Below are 20,312 nucleotides of genomic sequence, written 5' to 3'. Positions count from 1 at the left end.
ATTGGTGATTTTTACCAGATATTCAAGGAAGAAATAGAGAGAACACTTCCTAACTCATTCTATTAGGCCAGCATTACCCTAAAAGCTAAGACAGAAAAAGTTATTACAAGAAAAGAAAACTACAGACCAGTATTTGTTACAAACATGGAAGCAAAATCCTCAAAAAAGATTAGCAACTCAAATATAAAAACTTACATGTGGAATTATATACCATGACCAAATGGGATTTATTCCAGGTATGTAAGGCTGATTCAACATTCAAAAATCAATGTAATCTACCACATCAACAGGCTAAGAAGAAAAATCATATAATCATATCAATTGATGCAGAAAAAGCACTTGACAAAATTCAATACCTATTCATGATTTTAAGAACTCTCAACTAACTAGGAATAGAGAACTTCTTCAACTTGGTAAAGAACATCCACTTTCGAAAAGAACAAAAGCTAACATTATGCTTAATGGTGAGAAACTAGATGCTTTCCCCCTAAGATCAGCAATAAGGCAAGATGTTCCCTTTTACTGCTGCTATTCAACATCATACAGGAAGTCCTAGCTAGCTAATGCAGTAAGATAAGAAAAGGAAATGAAAGATACAAAGATTGGAAACAAAGAAATAAACTGTCTTTATTCACAGAAGACATGATTGTCTATATAGAAAATTCCAGACAAATGACAAAAAACTCACCAGGAACTAATAAGTGAATATAGTTCAGTTGCAGGATTCAAGGTTAGTATATAAAAGTCAACTGCTTTCTTTTATACCAGCAATGAACAATTGGAATTTGAAATTTTAAAAAGTTCCATTTATATTAACACACAAATAAAGCAGAGTAATATGTATAAGTCAGTATGAACTCAGGCTTATCTTCATACGGATACAGATGGTATCTAAAAATATTTATCGAGGCCGTGCGCGGTAGCTCACGCCTGTAATCCTAGCACTCTGGGAGGCCGAGGCCAGTGGATTGCTCGAGGTCAGGAGTTCGAGACCAGCCTCAGCAAGAGCGAGACCCCGTCTGTACTAAAAATAGAAAGAAATGATCTGGCCAACTAAAATATATATATATATATATATAGAAAAAATTAGCTGGGCATGGTGGCACATGCCTGTAGTCCCAGCTACTGGGGAGGCTGAGGCAGTAGGATTGCTTAAGCCCAGGAGTTTGAGGTTGCTGTGAGCTAGGCTGATGCCACGGCACTCACTCTAGCCCGGGCAACACAGCGAGACTCTGTCTCAAAAAAAAAAAAAAAAATTTATCGATATGTGAGATGGTTGTGCATAGAAATATTTATAGATATGTACATATACATGGGTTAGTACACACACACATATCTCCTTTCTCTATCAGCTGAGAGGAGTGGAAGCAATCACACTCCAGTAGCACTGAGCACACCTAGCAATCAGACCTTGGTTTCTAATACAGTTTTCCAATAAAAGGAACTAGTGCTCCTTGGAGAAATGACTGATGCTAGGATTGGTGCAAAAGACGTACATTATGAGCCTGGAGCATCTTGTAGTGCCAGAAAGTGAGAAAGTGCTCAAGGGAAAAAAACTTCATATCAATAGGGGTATGTTAAATAGACATAGGAGTCAACTGAGATCTCCCAATGACTAAAGCTGGAACAATCTGAGCAACAAAATAAAGTAGTATTGGATTATAACACAAAATAAAAAATAAATATTCATGAGTCCATACTGACATAAATAAGTGGTTGAACACATAAATAGGGAGAATAGACAAAGCTTCTATGAGGAATTATTTCCACTAATTTATGTAGATACTTTGCCCTCAAGGTGGGGGCGGGGAGAGCATAACTTCCCATTCCTTAAGTATGTGTTTACACAAGGTATCTTGCTTCCAAAGAGTATCCTATGGAAAGGGAGAAAAAGTAACTTTGCAGTAGAGAAACCTGAGGAACGCTACTTCAGCCAGGTTATCAAGGTCAACATCTACAATGATAAAGCATGTGTATAGTCTGTACCCTTGATATATACTGTGATGAAAATGGCACTCTGCCTCCGTGGTCTTCCTCCCCGCAAACTCATAAGCCCATAAGGAGGAAAACAGCAGACAAATGCCAACTGGGGAACATTTTACAAAATACCTGACCAGTACTTTTTAAAATTGTGAGGACAATTTCCCTATCGAAAGCTAGGAAAGTCTGTGAGATTGTCATAGCCAAGAGGGGACTAAGGAGACATGACTACTAAACATAATGTTGAATCTTGGATGAGATCTTAGAACAGAAAAAGGATATTAGTTAAAAACTAAGGAAATCTGAATAAAGTATAGACTTCAGTTAATAATGATATATTAGTATTGGTAAATGAAATGTAATAAATATATCATACTAATGAAAGATAATAATAGGGAAAACTGCGTGCAAGGTATATGCCAATGGAGCATCTTGCAGATCCACTGGGATGCATACACCTGCTCCAGAGCTCACTGGTTTAGAGAGTTCTCGCCTGCTGTAAATGCAGTGAACACCTTTGAGGTTACGGGCAGGAAAAAAGGCCTTGTCCTATGCACCCCCAAGCACTTTGACCTATTCAAGCTGACACAAATGGGCTCCTCAGTTGCCTTGTAAGGTAGCTTGGAGCAAACTGCTTCACTCTGTAAGGAGTCTGGCTGGTCAGCATGGACATTTATGTTTAAACAGAAGTGACACCTCGCTAATGAGCCAGCCTTAGGTGAAAGGTTAAGAAGGCAAGTCTCCAGCCCCCTGTTTCTTTACTGTTCGCTACTTTCCATGGAACTGTCCCTGAAACTGAGCCTTAGTATTCTTAACCACTCTACTCTCTTGTCCCCCAAATACCTGCTCTCAGGAAGAGATACAATAAATGATTATAACTTATAGTCTCACTATCTTACTAGGGATTTAAATCAATGCATTAGCTCTCTTAAAAATATTTACAATTTCAGGGACCTACAAAGTATTATAATAATTTCTAGTTCAGGAATAGAAAATAACATCTCCAGTGTCAGGAGGAAGCAGGAAGATATTCTGAGGACACATGGATAAAAGGAGAACCTTGATAAGCCCCTTGCTTGGGTGGATCCATTGCCTCAGGCTCTGGATGGCTTCACTTCCTGTTCCCCAAGACTGGCTACTGAAGCCCAGTCCTTTCCATGCCTACCTTTGGCCTTTTCCACGTGATGGCCTTCATCTTTGTTTTCTGGCTCAGCTCATGGGAGCCCAGGGCCTGAACACCTGCTGGGAACGTGTGATCTTCAAAGAGGCACTTCTGAGCTAGACATCTTTGTTTGAGAAGGACAAAATCCTGCCCCTCAAACTTGAGGGGCTGTGTGATAGTGCCCTCTCCGTTTCTTCTATCCCGCTCTCGGATCACACGGTCACAGAAGAATGCTGGCAGCAGGTAGGGCATGGTGAAGGCTCAGGGAGTGGAGCTGGGCCTTCTCTGTGGCCTCTTTCCCACTGCGCCCTCCGCCCAGGCCTAATCCTCCTGTGAATGGCCTGGAGCCTATGTAGCTCCTCCACCCTCAGCAGCATGATGCAAATGAACACAGCCCAGAGAAAGGCCCTGCTCAGAGTCAGCAGCTTTGGCTGGAGGCCCCTGAGCCCACAGTCTAGGGGCAACACCATGAGAGGGAGCCAGGGAGGGAAGAGAGAGCACCAGGGACAGCCTCAGGACCAGTCCTGAGAACCTTTAGGGCACCTTCATCTGCCTTGCTGGGATTCTTTCTTTAAAAAGTGAAACTGGGCAGGGCGCGGTGGCTCATGCCTATAATCCTAGCACTCTGGGAGGCCGAGGCGGGTGGATCGTTCAAGGTCAGGAGTTCGAGACCAGCAAGAGCGAGACTCCATCTCTACTAAAAATAGAAAGAAATTATCTGGCCAACTAAAATATATATATAAAAAAAAAAATTAGCCGGGCATGGTGGTGCATGCCTGTAGTCCCAGCTACTTGGGAGGCTGAGGCAGTAGGATCGCTTAAGCCCAGGAGTTTGAGGTTGCTGTGAGCTAGGCTGACGCCACGGCACTCACTCTAGCCTGGGCAACACAGTGAGACTCTGTCTCAAAAAAAAAAAAAAAGTGAAACTGTAGTTACAGAGAGGCTTACACTGCCTCAGCAAAAGGCATTCATGCCTTTGACACTGGTAGTCAATGGGATATAGCATGGGGCCTTCTAGACATGCTATATGCACTAATCTTACACAGGCTGCTGAACGCATAGGAGCAATCTGCTCCAAGCCATTGTCTGAAAGTAATGAAGCCTTCATACTCCTGACATCCCTTCCCCCTCCCTGCCGAGGACCTTGGCCAGCCATTTAGGGACTCTAATCTGTGAGAAGGACCCAGAGGGTAGGTAACTCGACCTCAGATGGAAGTCCCTGTTGGAATAGGCCCCAGTGGTGGTGGACAGACATCCATTGTACAAATTCAGGACCTTTGGGGCAGAAAATGTGGTGGATGGGGAAGGTGGACAAAGGTGTGTAGGAATTATATTCACAAGAAAGCCCAGCTTTTTCGACATTTCTTTGTGTTTAAGTGGGCAGCTGTAATGCGAAAGCAGGGAGTTGAAGAGGGTGGGGGCTCAGGTCTGGCACTTGCCCGCTAAGAGGATGCCCAGGTTCCCTGTCTGCTCATTGGTGGCTGTTGGCCTTTGTCTACTCTGTGTTTCTCAGAGTGTGGTCTTTGAACTATGCATCAGAATCACCTGGGATGCCAGTTTAAAAGGCAGATTCCCAAGGCCCATCCCAGACCTGAGGATTCAGATACTTTTGGTAGGGGCCTGGGACTCTGCATTTTGAATAGGCTCACCAGGAGATTGTTATGTCCTATAAAGTTTGAAACCATGACTTTAGCATTACAAGGTACTAAAATAGCTCAAAATAATTTCTGAAGTCACGTCTTTTAAGAAATAGTTTTTTTTCCAGTTTATACATAGACAAAGTTTTAAAAAATAAAATAATACAAAGGTACACAAAACAATAGCAGTCTCTTGCCCTTCGTCTCACCACCTGCAAATCTCTCTCCTCAGAGGCAGCCACTTTTAATTCTTTTAGCTCTTTCATTGGTATTTACCTCTATATTTCCAAATTATATGCTTATATTATTCCTTTTTAAATTGTTATTTTTAGAAAGTACTAGAATTCCTATTTTGTGAATCAGATTTAAGCTTCTTATACTACATTCTGCCCACCATTGTCCCAAAATAGTCATGTCATAAATTTTGATAAAATCAAAATTCAGTATTAACTTTAGTGCAATTAGGTAAATATTATTCACTTCTCAGCTAAGTGGCATGCTGTGATTACATTTCTTTTCTGTAAAAATGTTCCTTTTCTTCTATTATTAATAATTTTCTTATTTTTTATGTATCTATTATGCTTTTTATCAGGAGTAGTTTTTCCAAATACTTAAGCTTATCAGACATAACATAGCAGTATTGCAGAATACCATAGATTGAGAGAAGATCTTAAATCAGTTAGAGAAAAAAGACAGATGGCATGGTAGGGCACACAAATGAGAAAGACTGCTGATTTCTCAACACCAGCCATGTAAGCCAGAGACAGTACTGACATCGACTTAGGACTGATTACACAGGAAAATATTTCAAGGGTGAGAACAAATTTCATACCAATAAAAACTGAAAGTGTTTACTACAAATAGAACATCATTAAATTTCTAAACCATGTCCTTCAGGAAAAAGTAAACTTATCCTAGAAGGAAAAGTCTAAGACATAAGAAGGAACAATAAGCAGAGAAATTGGTAAATGTGTGTAAATCTAAGCAAATACTGACTGGACTAAAAATTAAAATTATAATATCTCTTCTTTTTTCAAGACAAGTTCTCACTCTCTTGCCAGGGCAAGAGTGCAGTGGCATCATTGTTCACTGCAACCTAAGACTTCTGGACTCAAGTGATCCTCCTGCCTCAGTCTCCTGAGTAGCTAGGACTGTAGGTGCATGCCACCACGCCCAGCCAATTTTTTAATTTTTTTGTAGAGACAGGGTCTTGCTATGTTGCCCAGGCTGGTCTCAAACTCCTGGCCTCAAGCTATTCTCCCACCTTGGTGTCCAAAGTACTAGGATTACAGACATGAACCACCATGCCTGGCCTAATTTCTCATTTTTAAGGTTGAAAAATCAAGATAGAGCTAAAATTCTGAGCAACAGTGGCATATTAGTTAGGAGACGAATACTTAGTTAATGTGCTCTATTATGGCCCCTATACTGTTTAAGAGAAAGATAAAATTATTGATTAATTTCAGACTTTGTTAAGATAAATATGTATGTTAACATTTTGGGGGCAACCACTGGAAAAAGAAATAGTCTATAACTTCCAAATTAGTAGAAAGAAAAAAAAATAATGAGAGAAAACAGACTGAATTTAAAAGAAGGGTAGAGAGAGAAAACAAGGAGCATTAAAAACAACACAAACAGAAAGTATGTAGTTAAGATGATAGAAATAAATCCAAAATATATTAATACTCCTAATCAATGTAAATAGACTAAAATCTCCAGTTAAAGATAAAAGCTTTCAGATTGTATTTTTTAAAAAAGCTATAAGCACTTTATATGAAACAACCCAACATAGTAGAACATAGAAATGGTGAAAGTAAAAGAACGAGAACAATATGTATAACATAAAAAGATGCCCCAAAAGTTTATGTAACTACATTAATATTCAACAAAACTGACTTTAAAGCAAAGAAAAAGAGGCTTTCTTAGAGATAGTCACTACAAATTCCTAGAAAAATAAAGTTACCATCTACTCAAGAAGAAAAACAATTTCAAATGATCCCATGATTATTAAAGATGTATCAGTAGATAAAAGTCTTCCTTTCAAGAAAACACCGGCAAAATTCTACCAAATATTTAAGGAACATTTAGTTTCCATCTTACATAATCTCTTTCAGAGAATAGAAGAAGGAACATTCCTCACTTATTTTATGAGGCTAGTATCACCTTGACATTGATATTGGACAGCAGAAGAAAGGGATATAATAATCCCACTAATGAGCATAGATGCAAAAACCTAAATAAAAGATTAGCAAACCAAAATTTAGTGATGTGTGAAAAAGATAATATAGTCTAAGCGTGTGCATTCGAAGAATGCAAGAGGTCAACACTGGAAAATTCCATTAACATAATTTTGCATATTAACTGTTTAAAGGAAGAAACTCACATGATTTTTTCAACAAATGCTGAAAAAGTATTTTATAAACTTTAATAACCATTTATGATTTTAAAAGAAACTCTTCTCAAAGCAGGATTAGAGGGGACTTGCTTTATGATAAGTAGTATCTATAAATCTATTCAGTAGTGAAAAATTAAGAATATTCCCTTTTAAATTGGGAACCAAGTGAAGATGCCTGTTATTTCCTTTATGATTAACGTTATGCCGAAGGGTTTAGCCAGTACAATAAAACAAGAATTAGGCTGCTGCATAATGTACTTGCCAGCCCTGTCATTATGTGCAAATTATCTATCTGTATAGAGACATAGAGAAAGAACAAAGAATCTACAGGTGAAGAACTTGGGATCTATAATCAAATTATTAGAATTACTGAGTTTAGCAAATATCTTGCACATAAAATAAGGGTCAAATGCATGTTTATACCTGAGAAATTGAGTACAATTGTAAGAAAAATGCCATTTACAAAGGTAAAAACAACAACAAAAAAGATGACTAGTAATAAATCTGACAAAAGATATTCAAGACTTCATTGAGAAAATTACAAAAACTTGATTGAAAGACACCATAGAAGACCTGTTTAAATGGAGAAACATCCCTTCTTCATGCATAGGAAGACTCAATATTGTCAAGATGTGTATTCTTCCCATATTGATTCAGTGCAACCCCAATAAAAATCCCAACAGGACTTTTTGTGGAACTCAACATTCTGATTCTAAAATGTAAATGGAAAGGCAAAAAGAGCCAGATGTAGCTAAAACAATAATGAACAAGAGAAACAAGTTGGGAGGAGGATTTGCTCTATAGGATGTCAAGACTTATTGGCACAAGGTGTGGCACTGGTACAAAGATAGACAAATAAACCAATGGAACAGAACAGAGAGTGCAAAAACAGACCCACACATACACAGACAGTTGATTTATTTAAAAACTGGCATTGTAGAACAATGGAGAAAGGGTTGTCTCTTTAATAAGTTGTGCTGGGATCTTAGAATATCCATATGGAAAAAAAACCCCCAAAATGTGATCCTTGTTTTATATCATATACAAAAGTAATTTCTAGATATTTTAATAAAAATTTTAAAGCAAAATTATGAAACTAATTTCTAAAATTAATTTCTGTCAAATATAAAGGCAGAAAAATAAGGCTTCTAAATGATAAAGAAGAATCACCTTGGTTTAGGAAAAGCTTTCTTAACAGAGCACAAAAAACACTAACCATAAACGAAAAAATTAATAAATTAAGAATTAATTTACAACTTCTAATTAACCAAGGACTTTTTAAATAAAAAATATTCTTAAGACAGTGAAAAGGCAAGCCTCCAGGTGGGAGAAGGTATTTGCAACACATCTAGCCAATAAAGGATTAGTATGCAGGATGTATAAAGAATGCCTATAATTAGAATTGAAAAAGACAACTCAATAGAAAAACAAGCAAAAGACATTAATAGGTATTTCATGGACAGAGAAATAACAAGTGATCAAGAAATATATGAATGGCCAAAAAAGATGTTTTGCCTTATTCATAACTAGGGAAATGCATCTTTTCTCATATTTCTTGGCCATTTCTGTTCCTGCTCCTCCCATTTACAGCATTATACTGCTGAGTCATTTCAGCTTGTTCACCACGATGTCTAGAGCTCTGTCTCCATCATGACTCTCAGGAGGAGCTGCTGTCTTGTGTAATATAATTGGAGACAGTCCTAAAAGTTATTTATAGAATTGTGACTTTGACCTATGGCACTGTCATGATTCTCTGCTGAGCAGAGAGAAGGCTGGCTCTCTGCTGGGTACCTCATCTTGCCTTTCAATGATCATCATCACTGCTTATTTTTTCATTTTTTTATTTTTTTTGAGACAGAGTCTCGCTCTGTTGCCTGGGCTAGAGTGAGTGCCGTGGCATCAGCCTTGCTCACAGCAACCTCAAACTCCTGGGCTCAAGCAATCCTCCTGCCTCAGCCTCCCGAGTAGCTGGGACTACAGGCATGTGCCACCATGCCCGGCTAATTTTTTCTATATATTTTTAGTTGTCCAGCTAATTTCTTTCCATTTTTAGTAGAGAAGAGGTCTTGCTCTTGCTCAGGCTGGTCTCGAACTCCTGAGCTCAAACGATCCTCCCGCCTCGGCCTCCCAGAGTGCTCATCATCACTGTTTATTGACTCATCGTGCTAAGCATGTCATATACAGTATCACATTTAATCCTTACAATTCTACAAAAGTAAGAATCTTCATTTTTTTTTCACAGATGAGGAAACTGAGACCAAGGAATGGTCAGTAACTTCCCTGAGGTCACATTGTTAAGTGGTGGAACTGGGATCTAAGTTTGTCTGTCTTTGAAGCCTGTGCTCTTCATCACTGTGTTGTGCTCCTGCCCTTTGTGGCCTACGCTAATAGTAATTGCTGCCTTACCTTGAGCCCTGCTAGGACTTCAGGAATGGTACCTCAGAACAGCCATGTGATGAAGCTAGCCTTATCCTCATCACAGAAGAGAAAAGTGAAACTTAGAAAGTGTACGTGACCTGCTAGTGGCAGAGCCAGGGTTCAGTCTGTTCAGTTCTAAATCTAGCTGCCTTAACCACTCTGCACAGTGCCCCCAGTTCTTCCTCTCTGTGGCTAGGACAGTGACCCCAGTTCTTTCCAAACTGCCTGACAGAAGGTGACACTCTAAAACAGATCACAAGCAGACCTCTTGCCAAGCCAGCTTCATTGGAAAGAAAATAATTTTCCTGGGAGAAGCAGCATCTGGGCCCTATACCCTAGGAACAGAGGGCTCCCTGCACAGAGGTTTTTCCATAGTTCAGTCCCCTCTCTATCTTACCCTGGCATGAAGTAACTTTTATATTGTGCCAACTTAGGATTTCTTCTTTTCAGAGTTGAGTAACACAGGTCAAGTGACCCCGGGCTGGGAGGATACACAGGATGTAGTATTAGGTTTAGAGGCAGTGGGGCACATGGAAGAGGTCATTAGGGTAAGAGACCTTCTGGCATCAGCAGAAAGCTTCCAACTTGAAAGTGCTGATGTGATGGCTAAGTGCTGGGTCCTAGGAAGTCAGTGGTCAACTGTCCTCCCAATCTCACCCCCTTTTTTTCACTCAGTTTCAGACCAAAAGGAGCCAGGTTCCTTAAAGAAATGATTCATTCCAGGTCTCGGGCAAGAAATATACAAGATGGGCCTGGGACATTTGTTATGGCCAGAAAACAAGGAAACTACCAAAGATTAATGGGGTCATGTCAAATGAATCAGGCAGAATGTTGCCTTGTTCAACTTTGGCTGGGAACGTGGTATAGGGTGACTGGAAGTTTTCACAGCTCTGCACATGTCTACATATGACCACATATGGGCCTCAAGTACTGATTTTGGGGTTACAAACAAATTTTAGTAGGCAAATTTGCAAATATGGAATCTACGAGTAATGAGGATTGACTATATATGGATCATAGAATTAACATCCTCAGTGTTGGAAAAGTCATACAATGGGGTAAAGTTAGAGGGCTTTTGTGACTATTTGGTCTGAAGCAGCTACAGGAGGGATGAGGTGATTCAAGAGGGAGGATTACTGTATAGAGGAAACTAGCAGCCTCTATATCACTGTCTTCTGGGTCAGAGCCAGACATAACATGCTACACTTGCACTTGGAAGAGTTCTGGTTAGAAAAAAGGATAAACTTTCAGATTGTGAAAATTATGAGCTGTAGGTTATTGAAGGAGATGGGAATGTCCTTTTCTCTTCAAAAACTTCACATCAGGAAAGAAAGCCATCTACTTAGAGTGGCTGGAAGAAGTAGTTCCCAAACATTTTCAGTCCTATAATCTACAAGGAGTTTTTAAAACAGAAGTTTTTATACTATATTCCTGGTGTTCTGGGTTACAAAATACACTCCTATAAGCTGTGATGGTGATTAAACTTGAGGGCTGGGTGAAAATAGTAAAGCAAGTGTCACCACCTCTTAAACAGAACGTTCCCCAGAGTTAGCTGGCGCCTTGGGCTTCCTTGGAGATTTGGGAAAATGTGTCTTCTTTTTTTGTGTGTTGTACTCAACAGGTGTGAGATAAATGTGTCTTGAACCTCCACTTTGTAACCTCTGAGAGGGCAGCGCCTCCTTACCCCTGCCAGAGTTCAGTGGGTTCCTGGTAGTTCCCTTTCGTATGCTTCTCTCTCTGTCCACACTCCTGTGCTTTCCACACTCCTGTGCTTTCCACACTCAGACTTCCGGGTGTGTTGGCTCAGTCTCCTGTATAAACCAAGATAGGAAACTCTGCCCTCTACCAGAATGTTTCTTGCCTCAGGCGTTTCACAAGTTCACCAGTGAAGAATTCTGTAAGGGTCAGGCCAGGAGAGGGAGAACACTGGGGGGTGGCTGTCTGCCTTGCTTTTTCCACCACCCCACTTTGGTTTCCGTTCTAGCTCTCCTCCCTTTTTAAAGTAAACCAGCAGAGTTTTTCTTTTTTTTCTTCTAGAAAACAATTATGTTCACTTCCAGAGTGAAAGTACTCTTTCTGTAATTATAAGAATCTTTTTTTGTCACTGTGGTAGTTCATGTAATTACAAGAATCCTTCTAATTTTTTTCTTACGGGTTTTCCTCTTGAGAGGAGAAGTTTCTGCCATGTTAAGGAGCCAGAGAGCAAGCACATTTGGCTAAACATGTGCAAAGTTTTGAAGATAATTCTGTGGCAGTAACAAGAACTAACCTGAAAAATGTCATATTTTTTCCCCTGGTGTAACAGCCTTGGCACAAGGAAGAAGTTGGTTTTTTCTAGATGGACTTCGGGAAGGGGCAAGAGACCAGATCATATAGAAAGCTGCAAAAACCATCTGGTGTGGTTGGACCCATGCTTATAGGAGCATGGAAGAAAGAAATAGTCTTGGAAGAGGAGTGGGATGGGGATGATAGAACTGTGAGTTAAGTGGGAAAGGGCCCTTTGTCTTACTTTTCCATTCTAAGATGCTTGTTCTGCTCATATTTCACATTTTCCCTCACATTTCTGAATTTCTCTCACATGTGTAAAATTGTGATGCATCTTGCATTAGAAAGCTTCCTTTAATTGTGTTGAGCTGGGTGCTGGTCATGACCTTCTGTGGACACCCTCTGATATGATTAAGAAAGTACTAGCATCAAAATCCCCTAGACTTTGGGAAATATGGTACATGATGAATTGCAGCTTGGGAAACTTACCTAGACTCTAGCCTTAAAGAGTTTAGCTCAAGAGACTCCTGGTTATGGGAATATAAGGAATAAAGTCACCTGTTTGGATTATTAAGGGGTAGCTGCTGTCTGTCTGGGAAAGTGGCCTCCTCAGGCCCAGGCGTTGGCAGAGGGAACTAGCTGGCCCAAGGAGTGAAGAAGAGTGGGCTGAGAGTGAGGTTAGACTGCTGGGCAAAGCACAGCTGGATATGGGTATATCAATAATAATAATAGCAGGCAGGAGGGAAGGCAAACACCAGACAAATGTGGGTGAAGCGGAGACCCAGCTCTGAACCAGTAAAGGATAGGGCCCTGAAAAGATGAAGGGAAAGGGACAGGATTTGAGGGCAAGAGGTAAGTTAGGCAGCCCCTGGCTGAAGGTCCAGTCACCACCAGCAAATGAGAAGACGCTGGATCTATGGAACAGTGGGAAGGTGGCAAGCTCCCCCAACTCCCAGTAGCCAATAAAAGAAAAGAGCTAAGCAGAAAGTTTCAAAGGGGAAGTGCAGGGTCCCAGCTGTCAGCTCCAGGAGCCTGGAAGACAGCAGAGAAAGGGAGAACAGATTTCCTAGGGAAGGAGCTGGAAGACATGTTGGAGGTGGTTGTACATCAAGGATGCAGTTTTGACTTCAGTACTGGGCTGTGAACTAGAGGCCCAAACAGGAACAATCTCTCCCAGCAGAGCCAAGAGACACTGAGGCCATGTCCATGAAGTTTAACCTAAAGTCTGGTTTAATCCAGCTCCTACAGAGGGTGGACCCTTCCTTCTCCAGGTTCCAGGTTAGGGTGGTCTGGAAGAAGATGGAATTTACAGAAAAATGACTCCACCTAGGACCATAGACAGAGGGAAGCTCAGGAACATCATTGTTCCAAGTGTCCACTATTGGGGGCCTTAGCCAGCTGAGCTGAGTGTGTGGGTCAGCACCGCACATAGTCCTCTGTGCAGAATCCATGAACCCTGCACCCAAAGAGGATGTGAGTCAACTTATTTATGGAGGGACCCCAACTGGCAGTGGCAGAGGCACCAAGAAGGGAGAGGCTGCTCCCCAAGGGAGAATTCCCTCGTGGCTTCTGGGTCACTGTGGAATAATTCTGAGATCCTGAGTTACCAAGGGTGAGCAGGGGACAAAGTACCAACTTCATTACAGGCCTTGCAACTGGTCCCTCATGTGTTATCCTTCCAAAAGCAATAGAGACCTCAGTTGCCTTGATTTGGGGAGCGATTGAGAGAAAGCAGAGATAAACAGCATGAGAAGCTCTTAACCTGGCATGCGTGAGGCAAACACAGATAGGAAAATAGAAGCAATTTGCCCACCCTCTTGATCTCAGTGGGTCTTTACAGCCAGTCACTGAGCAAGTTGCCAAGTTTCCCAGCCAAGTGTGATCCCTCTTTGTGCAGTCACCTTCCTGGCTCTGTGATACATCCACATTTTCACCACCAAACATACATTTTACATTTGATGTAGATGACTGGAATTGTCCTAAAGGACAAGCAGTCCCCTGTCTGTGAAAGGAGTGTTCACACACATGTCCTCGTGTTCCTTTGGACAGATTCACTTAGGTCGGGCATGAAGTACTCACATACATTGCCGTGGTTAATATCTTGATTGGTCATAGGTAGAAATTAAGTTAGAAAAATGTTTAGGATGTTGCCTCTTTTAAGAGATAGTGCAACCAAATATAGGAGGTGCTAAGATGAGTCTTTGCTTATGAGCACTCCCTCATGTGCTGGGCTTAAGCCTTTGCCATGCATTAACTCAATTAACCCTCATTTAATTATGAGATGGGTTCTTCTATTGTGACTATTTCCCATTTTCAGGTGGAGAATGTGTGGCAAAGAGAGGGTAAATATGTGACCAAGATTGCCCAAATTTTAGGTAGCAGGGCCAGGACTTGAATGTGGGAGGTTTGACCCGAGAGCCCGGGCTCTTAGCCACTGTGCCATTCCGTCTCCATCTCACAGAGGCTGCTGCTTCCAGTGGACCCCTGGGATGTCACTCGATGCCTGTTGTTGCTTGAGGGGGCCCAATAAAGGACACCTCATTTCTATGCCTGAGTTTTGAGCCAATGGAAGAATAAGACAAAAGTGTAAGGCAGGCGGGAGTCCAAAATGCCGCATTTATTGTTGATGGAAACTGATATTGAGATCTAAATCCCAGAATTAGATAAATTTCATTGCTAAGAGTTAGGATGCTAGGGACAGATTGCCTGGATTCAAATCCCAGCTTTACCCTTTACTAACTGGGGAGACCTGGAGCAACTTATTAATATTTATCTGAGACTCAGTTTCCTCCTTTCTAAAGTGGGACAATAACAGTAATTATCTCACAGGATTGTTGTGAAGATTAAGTGAATTAATATACGGGAAGCACTTAGAATAGTTATTGGCATGTGGAGCTCTCAGTCAAGGTTAGCTGTTATCTTTACTATTAACCACATAGTCCCAGGTGGCACAGAACCCCTGCATGACTCCCCAGGGGCCTGCCTCTGGAAGACTTGCTGCAAGGAGGAGCAGAGAGCAGAAGTCATGCTTCTTGCAGGTAGCTTGCTTCCAAGGGAAACAAGGAAAACATGGACTGGGCTTCTCAGATAAAGTTCTCTTTATAAACCCACTAAGGGGAGGAAAGAGGCCAGAAATGCTGTGCAACTAAACCTTCCACCACATGGAATGAAACACGTCCCCCAACCCATGACCCCATCCCCAGTGTATTGGGCACGAGCCTCCCAGAAGCCCTGTTCTAGAAACCCAGGGATCTGTCATTAAGCAAACCTGGCTTAACAATTGGGAAGTGTTCTATGGTTTGTTTGCTTTCTGATCCTAGAAATAGATCATATAGAGAAAGGCTAGAAGAATCAGATTGTTTGGCCTGGAAACTCAATGCAGGATGCTCCCTAATACAGGAGGAAGAGCAGTGAGGTAGCACTGGTAAGCGCACGAGAAGAGATTATAGGTGTGCTGGAGACAGGTAGCTAGAGTCTCTTTCTTTTAAGAGGGACAGGCTGAAAGTGCAGCTTAATAATTGGCCATGAATAATTCTCCCTTTGTCATCATCATCATCATTGTAATTGTAATAGATAACACTCTATTGTCAAAGCAAAATTCAAACTTTTTTTCAGAGATTCTGTGCCTTAGGTAGTAAGAGCAGGAAGGCCTCGATTCACTTGCCTGGTGCTTGTTATCATAAGACACAGTCCCCTTTTCAGACTGCTCAGGCCTGGCAAAAGTCACCACATGCAAGGAAGTTCATGGAAAATGGATGTCTCCAAGAAGTGCTTTACACTTCAGAAAGTTCTTGAGTCATTTCAGTTTTTCAATTTCCCTCAACTTGGAACAACTTGTTGTGTGCCTGTAAATAAGTCATTTGCCCTTTCTGGACCTTAATCTGTAAGGACTTCACCTGTAAAGTGAGGGGATGGACCACATCTCTGAGGTGCTGTCCAATGCTGACTCCATCTCTGATTCCATATTTCTAACTCATGCTAATGAACCCTATAGGCCGTGTTCCTCTGATCTTAACCCCAAGGAACATACGGGCATTTTATCCAAGAGTGGTCTTTGCTGTCTGGTCCTTTAGTAACTCAAACAACAGAAAATTCAGGATCTTTGTTGTTGGTGACAGTGGTGGTGGGAGCACAGTTTGGAATATTCAGGTCTTCTGATGCCCCTCATTCCACACACTGAGACTGACAGTATAAGTTTCAGGACCAATCTATTGTCTAGAGAATAACAGGCCCTTAAAACATTTTTATTCATTTATTTATTTATTTATTTATTTTTTGAGACAGAGTCTCACTTTGTTGCCTGGGCTAGAGTGAGTGCGGTGGCGTCAGCCTAGCTCACAGCAACCTCAAACTCCTGGGCTCAAGCGATCCTCCTGCCTCAGCCTCCCCAGTAGCTGGGACTACAGGCATGCGCCACCATGCCCGGCTAATTTTTTCTATATATATTTTTAGTTGTCCAGATAATTTCTTTCCATTTTTTTTAGTAGAGACAGAGTCTCACTCAGGCTGGTCTCGAACTCCTGACCTTGAGCGATCCACCCGCCTTGGCCTCCCAGAGGGCTAGGATTACAGGCGTGAGCCACGCACCCGGCCTAAAACATTTTTATTAATTTTAAATCTAGCTTTAAAACTCAAGTCCACCAATGATTTCACTAAAAACTGTATTTAAAGGTTTTTGGTCCCTCCCTTCCCCGCAATAGTATGAGAAAGGGCTTTTAGGAACTCCCGCCTGGGAACACAGGGCTGCCCTGTCTTGGTGGCCAGGGCCCTCAGATGTGGGTTTTCATTCACCTGCTCTGTGGGCCTGGCCTGTGCTGGGGAAGGGCCCAAAGATGAACAGGAACAGTCCCTGCCCTTAGAGAGAGGGCGACAGACATGAGAAAGCTTGAAGGAAGTGACACCTGAGCAGAGTTTTGGAGAGAAAGTGAGGAAGAGCAAATCAGATAAACAAGCAGACAGAATGAGCAAAGGCCTTGAGGTTTGAGAAGACTTGGAACAACGGAGCAGCTGAACGTCCCAGCACTGCTGGGGTGTCGGGATCGAGGGGGAAAGAGGGTAAAGATGAGCCTGGACAGGTAGGCAAGGGCCACTTGGGAAGGGCTGTCTGGATTTGTCTTGAAGGCAGATGGTGGGAGGGGATATCAATGGAAGATATTTCAGCAGGGGAGTAATATGCCCAAGTACTCCAGTAGCAAGGCACTGACTGGGCTGGAGAATGAAGTCCTTTGCAGCATTATCTTTTAAACTGAGAGCCTCGATGGCAGTCATGGACCTTAGCAGGCAACTGTCAGGAGAGGAAAAGAGCCCCTGTAGAACACCCAGGGTTGGATATTCCATCTCAGGTTAATAAAGAAAAACATGGCTAATGAATAGCTCTGGGTCTCAACCTAACATCATTTCCTCAGGGAGGGCTTCCCTCCCTAGACTAGGTTAGCTCTCGCTGCCCCATGGTCCCATAGCACCCTGAATATGGTCCACTAACAGTTGTCACCCTCATTCAATGCCCGTCTTCCCCTCAGGGCCCCGGGCTGCAAGACAGCAGGAGTTTTTGTCTTCCTTATTCACTGCTGTCTCCCCAGTTGCTTGCTCAGGGTCTGGCACTAGAAGATGCTCAATTAATATTTCTTGAATTAAGAACAAGAGTATACTGGAGCATGATCAGAGAAGGGAGCCAGGGAAATATGATTTTCCTTCTGATAGATCACTATAAATGAAACCCAGAGGCTGGAAGAGTTCCCTAAAAGAGAAGGGGTTTTAATCCAGGCTCTGTCATGTGCTCACTGGATATATTTCACTCTGGTGTGCCTGGATTTCATCTGTGAAGTGAGGTATGTGGACAGAAACGACGGCTAGGTCTCTCCCTCTAATCCTAACACTTTATGCATGAAAAAAGTAGTTTTTGTCTGCCACTCTCCTCTTTCTTGGGCTGCTGTGTTTCAGAAAGACACGGTCATTGGCAAACTAGAGAAGAACAGCATCCTGATTTTAGCCCGAGAAATTAAAGGACTCTTACAAAGAGGCAAGACATTTCAACAGAGAGTACAGATCTGGACTATCTGGAATTTGTTCTGGGAAAGAAATATTTATTTTTACAGGATGAATTAAACTGAGTTTCAATCACTTTTATAAAAAGCAAGATTTTTTTTTCCCCCAAAAGAAAGCAAGAGCGAGCTAGAGAATGAGAATCAGCCCTGACTCCCCAACTCTCCATGTGGATTTTGCTGAGATTTTGTGACTCTCTGAGACTTGTTCCTCCCCTCCCTGCTTCACACTGGAGGACAGGGCCCAGCAGAGCTGCTGCCAGGATCCTTCCCCCAGCGCTCCTGTGAGGAGCTGAGCTGCAGGAGGTGCTGAGTGGGAGGACTTCTCTGTGGGGGAAAAACCCAACCAGCACCCAGGAGCTACTCACCGGAGGTCTCTTCCAGACGAACTGGATGGGGAAGTTCTGGCTATAAAAGAGAGAGGTTTGATCCGGTGGGAACTCAGGGTCCACATAAAGAACTTTCTTTTCTAGACATTTCTTGTGAAGCTGCTCAAATGTCTTCTCTTTCACTCCAATAATAGGAAAATTACGGCTGATGATGGCTGAATAGATGCCACTTGGGTTTCCGCCCCCAGCTTCGATGGTCTTGCTCTGGGCTGGGTGAGGAACTGGCCCTGGGGACCTGGGCTCAGCCTCTGTCCTTGGGGCCACAGAAGTGCTAATGACAGTCGGCATGGCAGACAACTTTGGAAGGAAAACGTTTTTTTTTAAGAAAACAAGATACAGCTACCTGCAAGGAAAGGAAGCAACTGCAAAGGGGAAGTTAGAGTGATTCTGTCATCTGAGAGGAAAATGTCCACATTCAGTTCAAAGTTTAAAGCCCATCAGAAGGTCGTCCAGCTTATATCCATCTTAAAAGCTGAGCTGTGATCCTGAAGCCATATGGTTTCCTAGGAAGGAGCACTAAAGCATTTCTGAAGCAATTTTTACTTGGGGGGCTCCTACCAGCAGCATGAATGCCAGAGAGAGAGAAAGAGTGAGGGCTGTGTTTCGGTGGCCTGAAGAAGCTTGAGCCAGGAAAACTAAAAATAGATGTGAAGAAAGATCGTGAGTATGAGAGCAAGAGAGCCCGCAAGGCAGAGGGAGGAGGACCTGGCCAGGGACATTTCTGTGTTGCCATGCAGTGCTGGTGTTGTCGGGAAAGGAAAGGGCAGTATCCGAGTAAGGTGAACGTTGGAAGTTAGGCAAGAACTGCTGATGCACTCTTGAATAGGCAGTTATACAGACTATCAAACGATTGGCCACAAAATTAATGGAAAACAATATTGAAAAAAGCTAGCTGGGGTAAATGTGAGACGCTGAATTCTAGGGGAATATTCTGGGCATTTTAGAGAACATGATTTTTACTTTCTAAAACCCTAGGATATCAGAACATCATTCAATACTGGATTCAGCATCTTTTCTAGAAAGAATGTCAGCATTCAGTAGAAATGTCTGGGTGGGAAATGCCACTCAAGAGTAGAATCCTCGGTTGAGAGAATCCCTGTCTCTTCTTGCCCACTTGACCTAGCCACCTCTTGTCTCTCCCCACACCTGGAATAAACACTGGGACCAAATCTGCTCCAAAAAGTGCACCTGAGCACAGTTAAGTCTTCACTTAACGTTGTTGATAATTAGGTTCTTGGAAACTGCTACTTTAAGCAAAATGACATGCAGTATAATGAAACTAATTTTACCATCAGCTAATTTATATAAACAGGAGTTAAGTTCCTAAAATTTATGTAAACAGGAGTTAAGTTCCTATAGCGCGTCGTATGTCAGTTTGATTAAAGGGGCAGTTTCTAAGAACCTATTGATGATATTAAGTGAGGACTTACTGTACAGATTATATATTGACAATTCAGCCATGCCATATTAGGCATCTGAGATAGAAGTTGGAATTGGATACTGAACCAGGTTGGCTGCCAAGTTCTGGGTATCATATCTAAGGAGTTGGTTTCAGGGCTCTTAGGTGAGAGCACAATTGGCTCTGAGGAAGGGAATTGCCTGCCTGGCCTCCACCTTGTTTTCTACCCGCGGCAGCTGCTCCCTGAGCTATAAGATGGCCACATCTCAGGTCTAGCAGAGCGGAGGCTTATCTCAGACTGCAGCCATGTCTGTTCCCATGTGACCAGTCTCGACAATCCAAGGTTAGAGGCTATGGGAGAAAATGGGCAGTGACAGGTGACACAGGGAGTACTACGAGGCTCATGACTCCTGGGGTTGCACCTTTGAGGAATTGCATGTCTGGGCTTGCAGGGACCATCAGCCTGGACTTCTGTCCCTCCAAGAAAATTCCCAGGGATCTCTACTAGTCTTGAAGAGGCAGAATAGAGGAGAGCAGTCTCTGGAGGCTGACTACCTCAGTTCAAAGTCTAGGTTGGCCACTTCCTGTTGTGGTTGTGTTACTTTAGGTGAGTTACCTCTTCCTTT

The 20,312-nt window shown here is 42.3% G+C and overlaps 1 protein-coding gene across 6 annotated transcripts in view; it reads right to left on the bottom strand.

The window, feature by feature from the left end:
- The window catches only part of CAPN3 (calpain 3), a 50,744-nt gene extending 31,715 nt beyond the window's left edge, over nucleotides 1-19,029 (bottom strand). For all 6 annotated transcript variants that reach the window (XM_045539494.1, XM_045539505.1, XM_045539509.1 and 3 more), the window contains exon 1: nucleotides 18,267-19,029. In XM_045539494.1, coding sequence (XP_045395450.1) covers nucleotides 18,267-18,575 — 309 coding nt within the window. In that variant the 5' untranslated portion in view covers nucleotides 18,576-19,029. The remainder of the gene's footprint in view (nucleotides 1-18,266) is intronic.
- Nucleotides 19,030-20,312: the final 1,283 nt, after the last annotated feature.

Source organism: Lemur catta, chromosome 1, assembly GCF_020740605.2.
Source record: "Lemur catta isolate mLemCat1 chromosome 1, mLemCat1.pri, whole genome shotgun sequence".
NCBI lineage: Eukaryota > Metazoa > Chordata > Mammalia > Primates > Lemuridae > Lemur > Lemur catta.
This window is presented reverse-complemented; position numbering and strand designations above follow the sequence as displayed.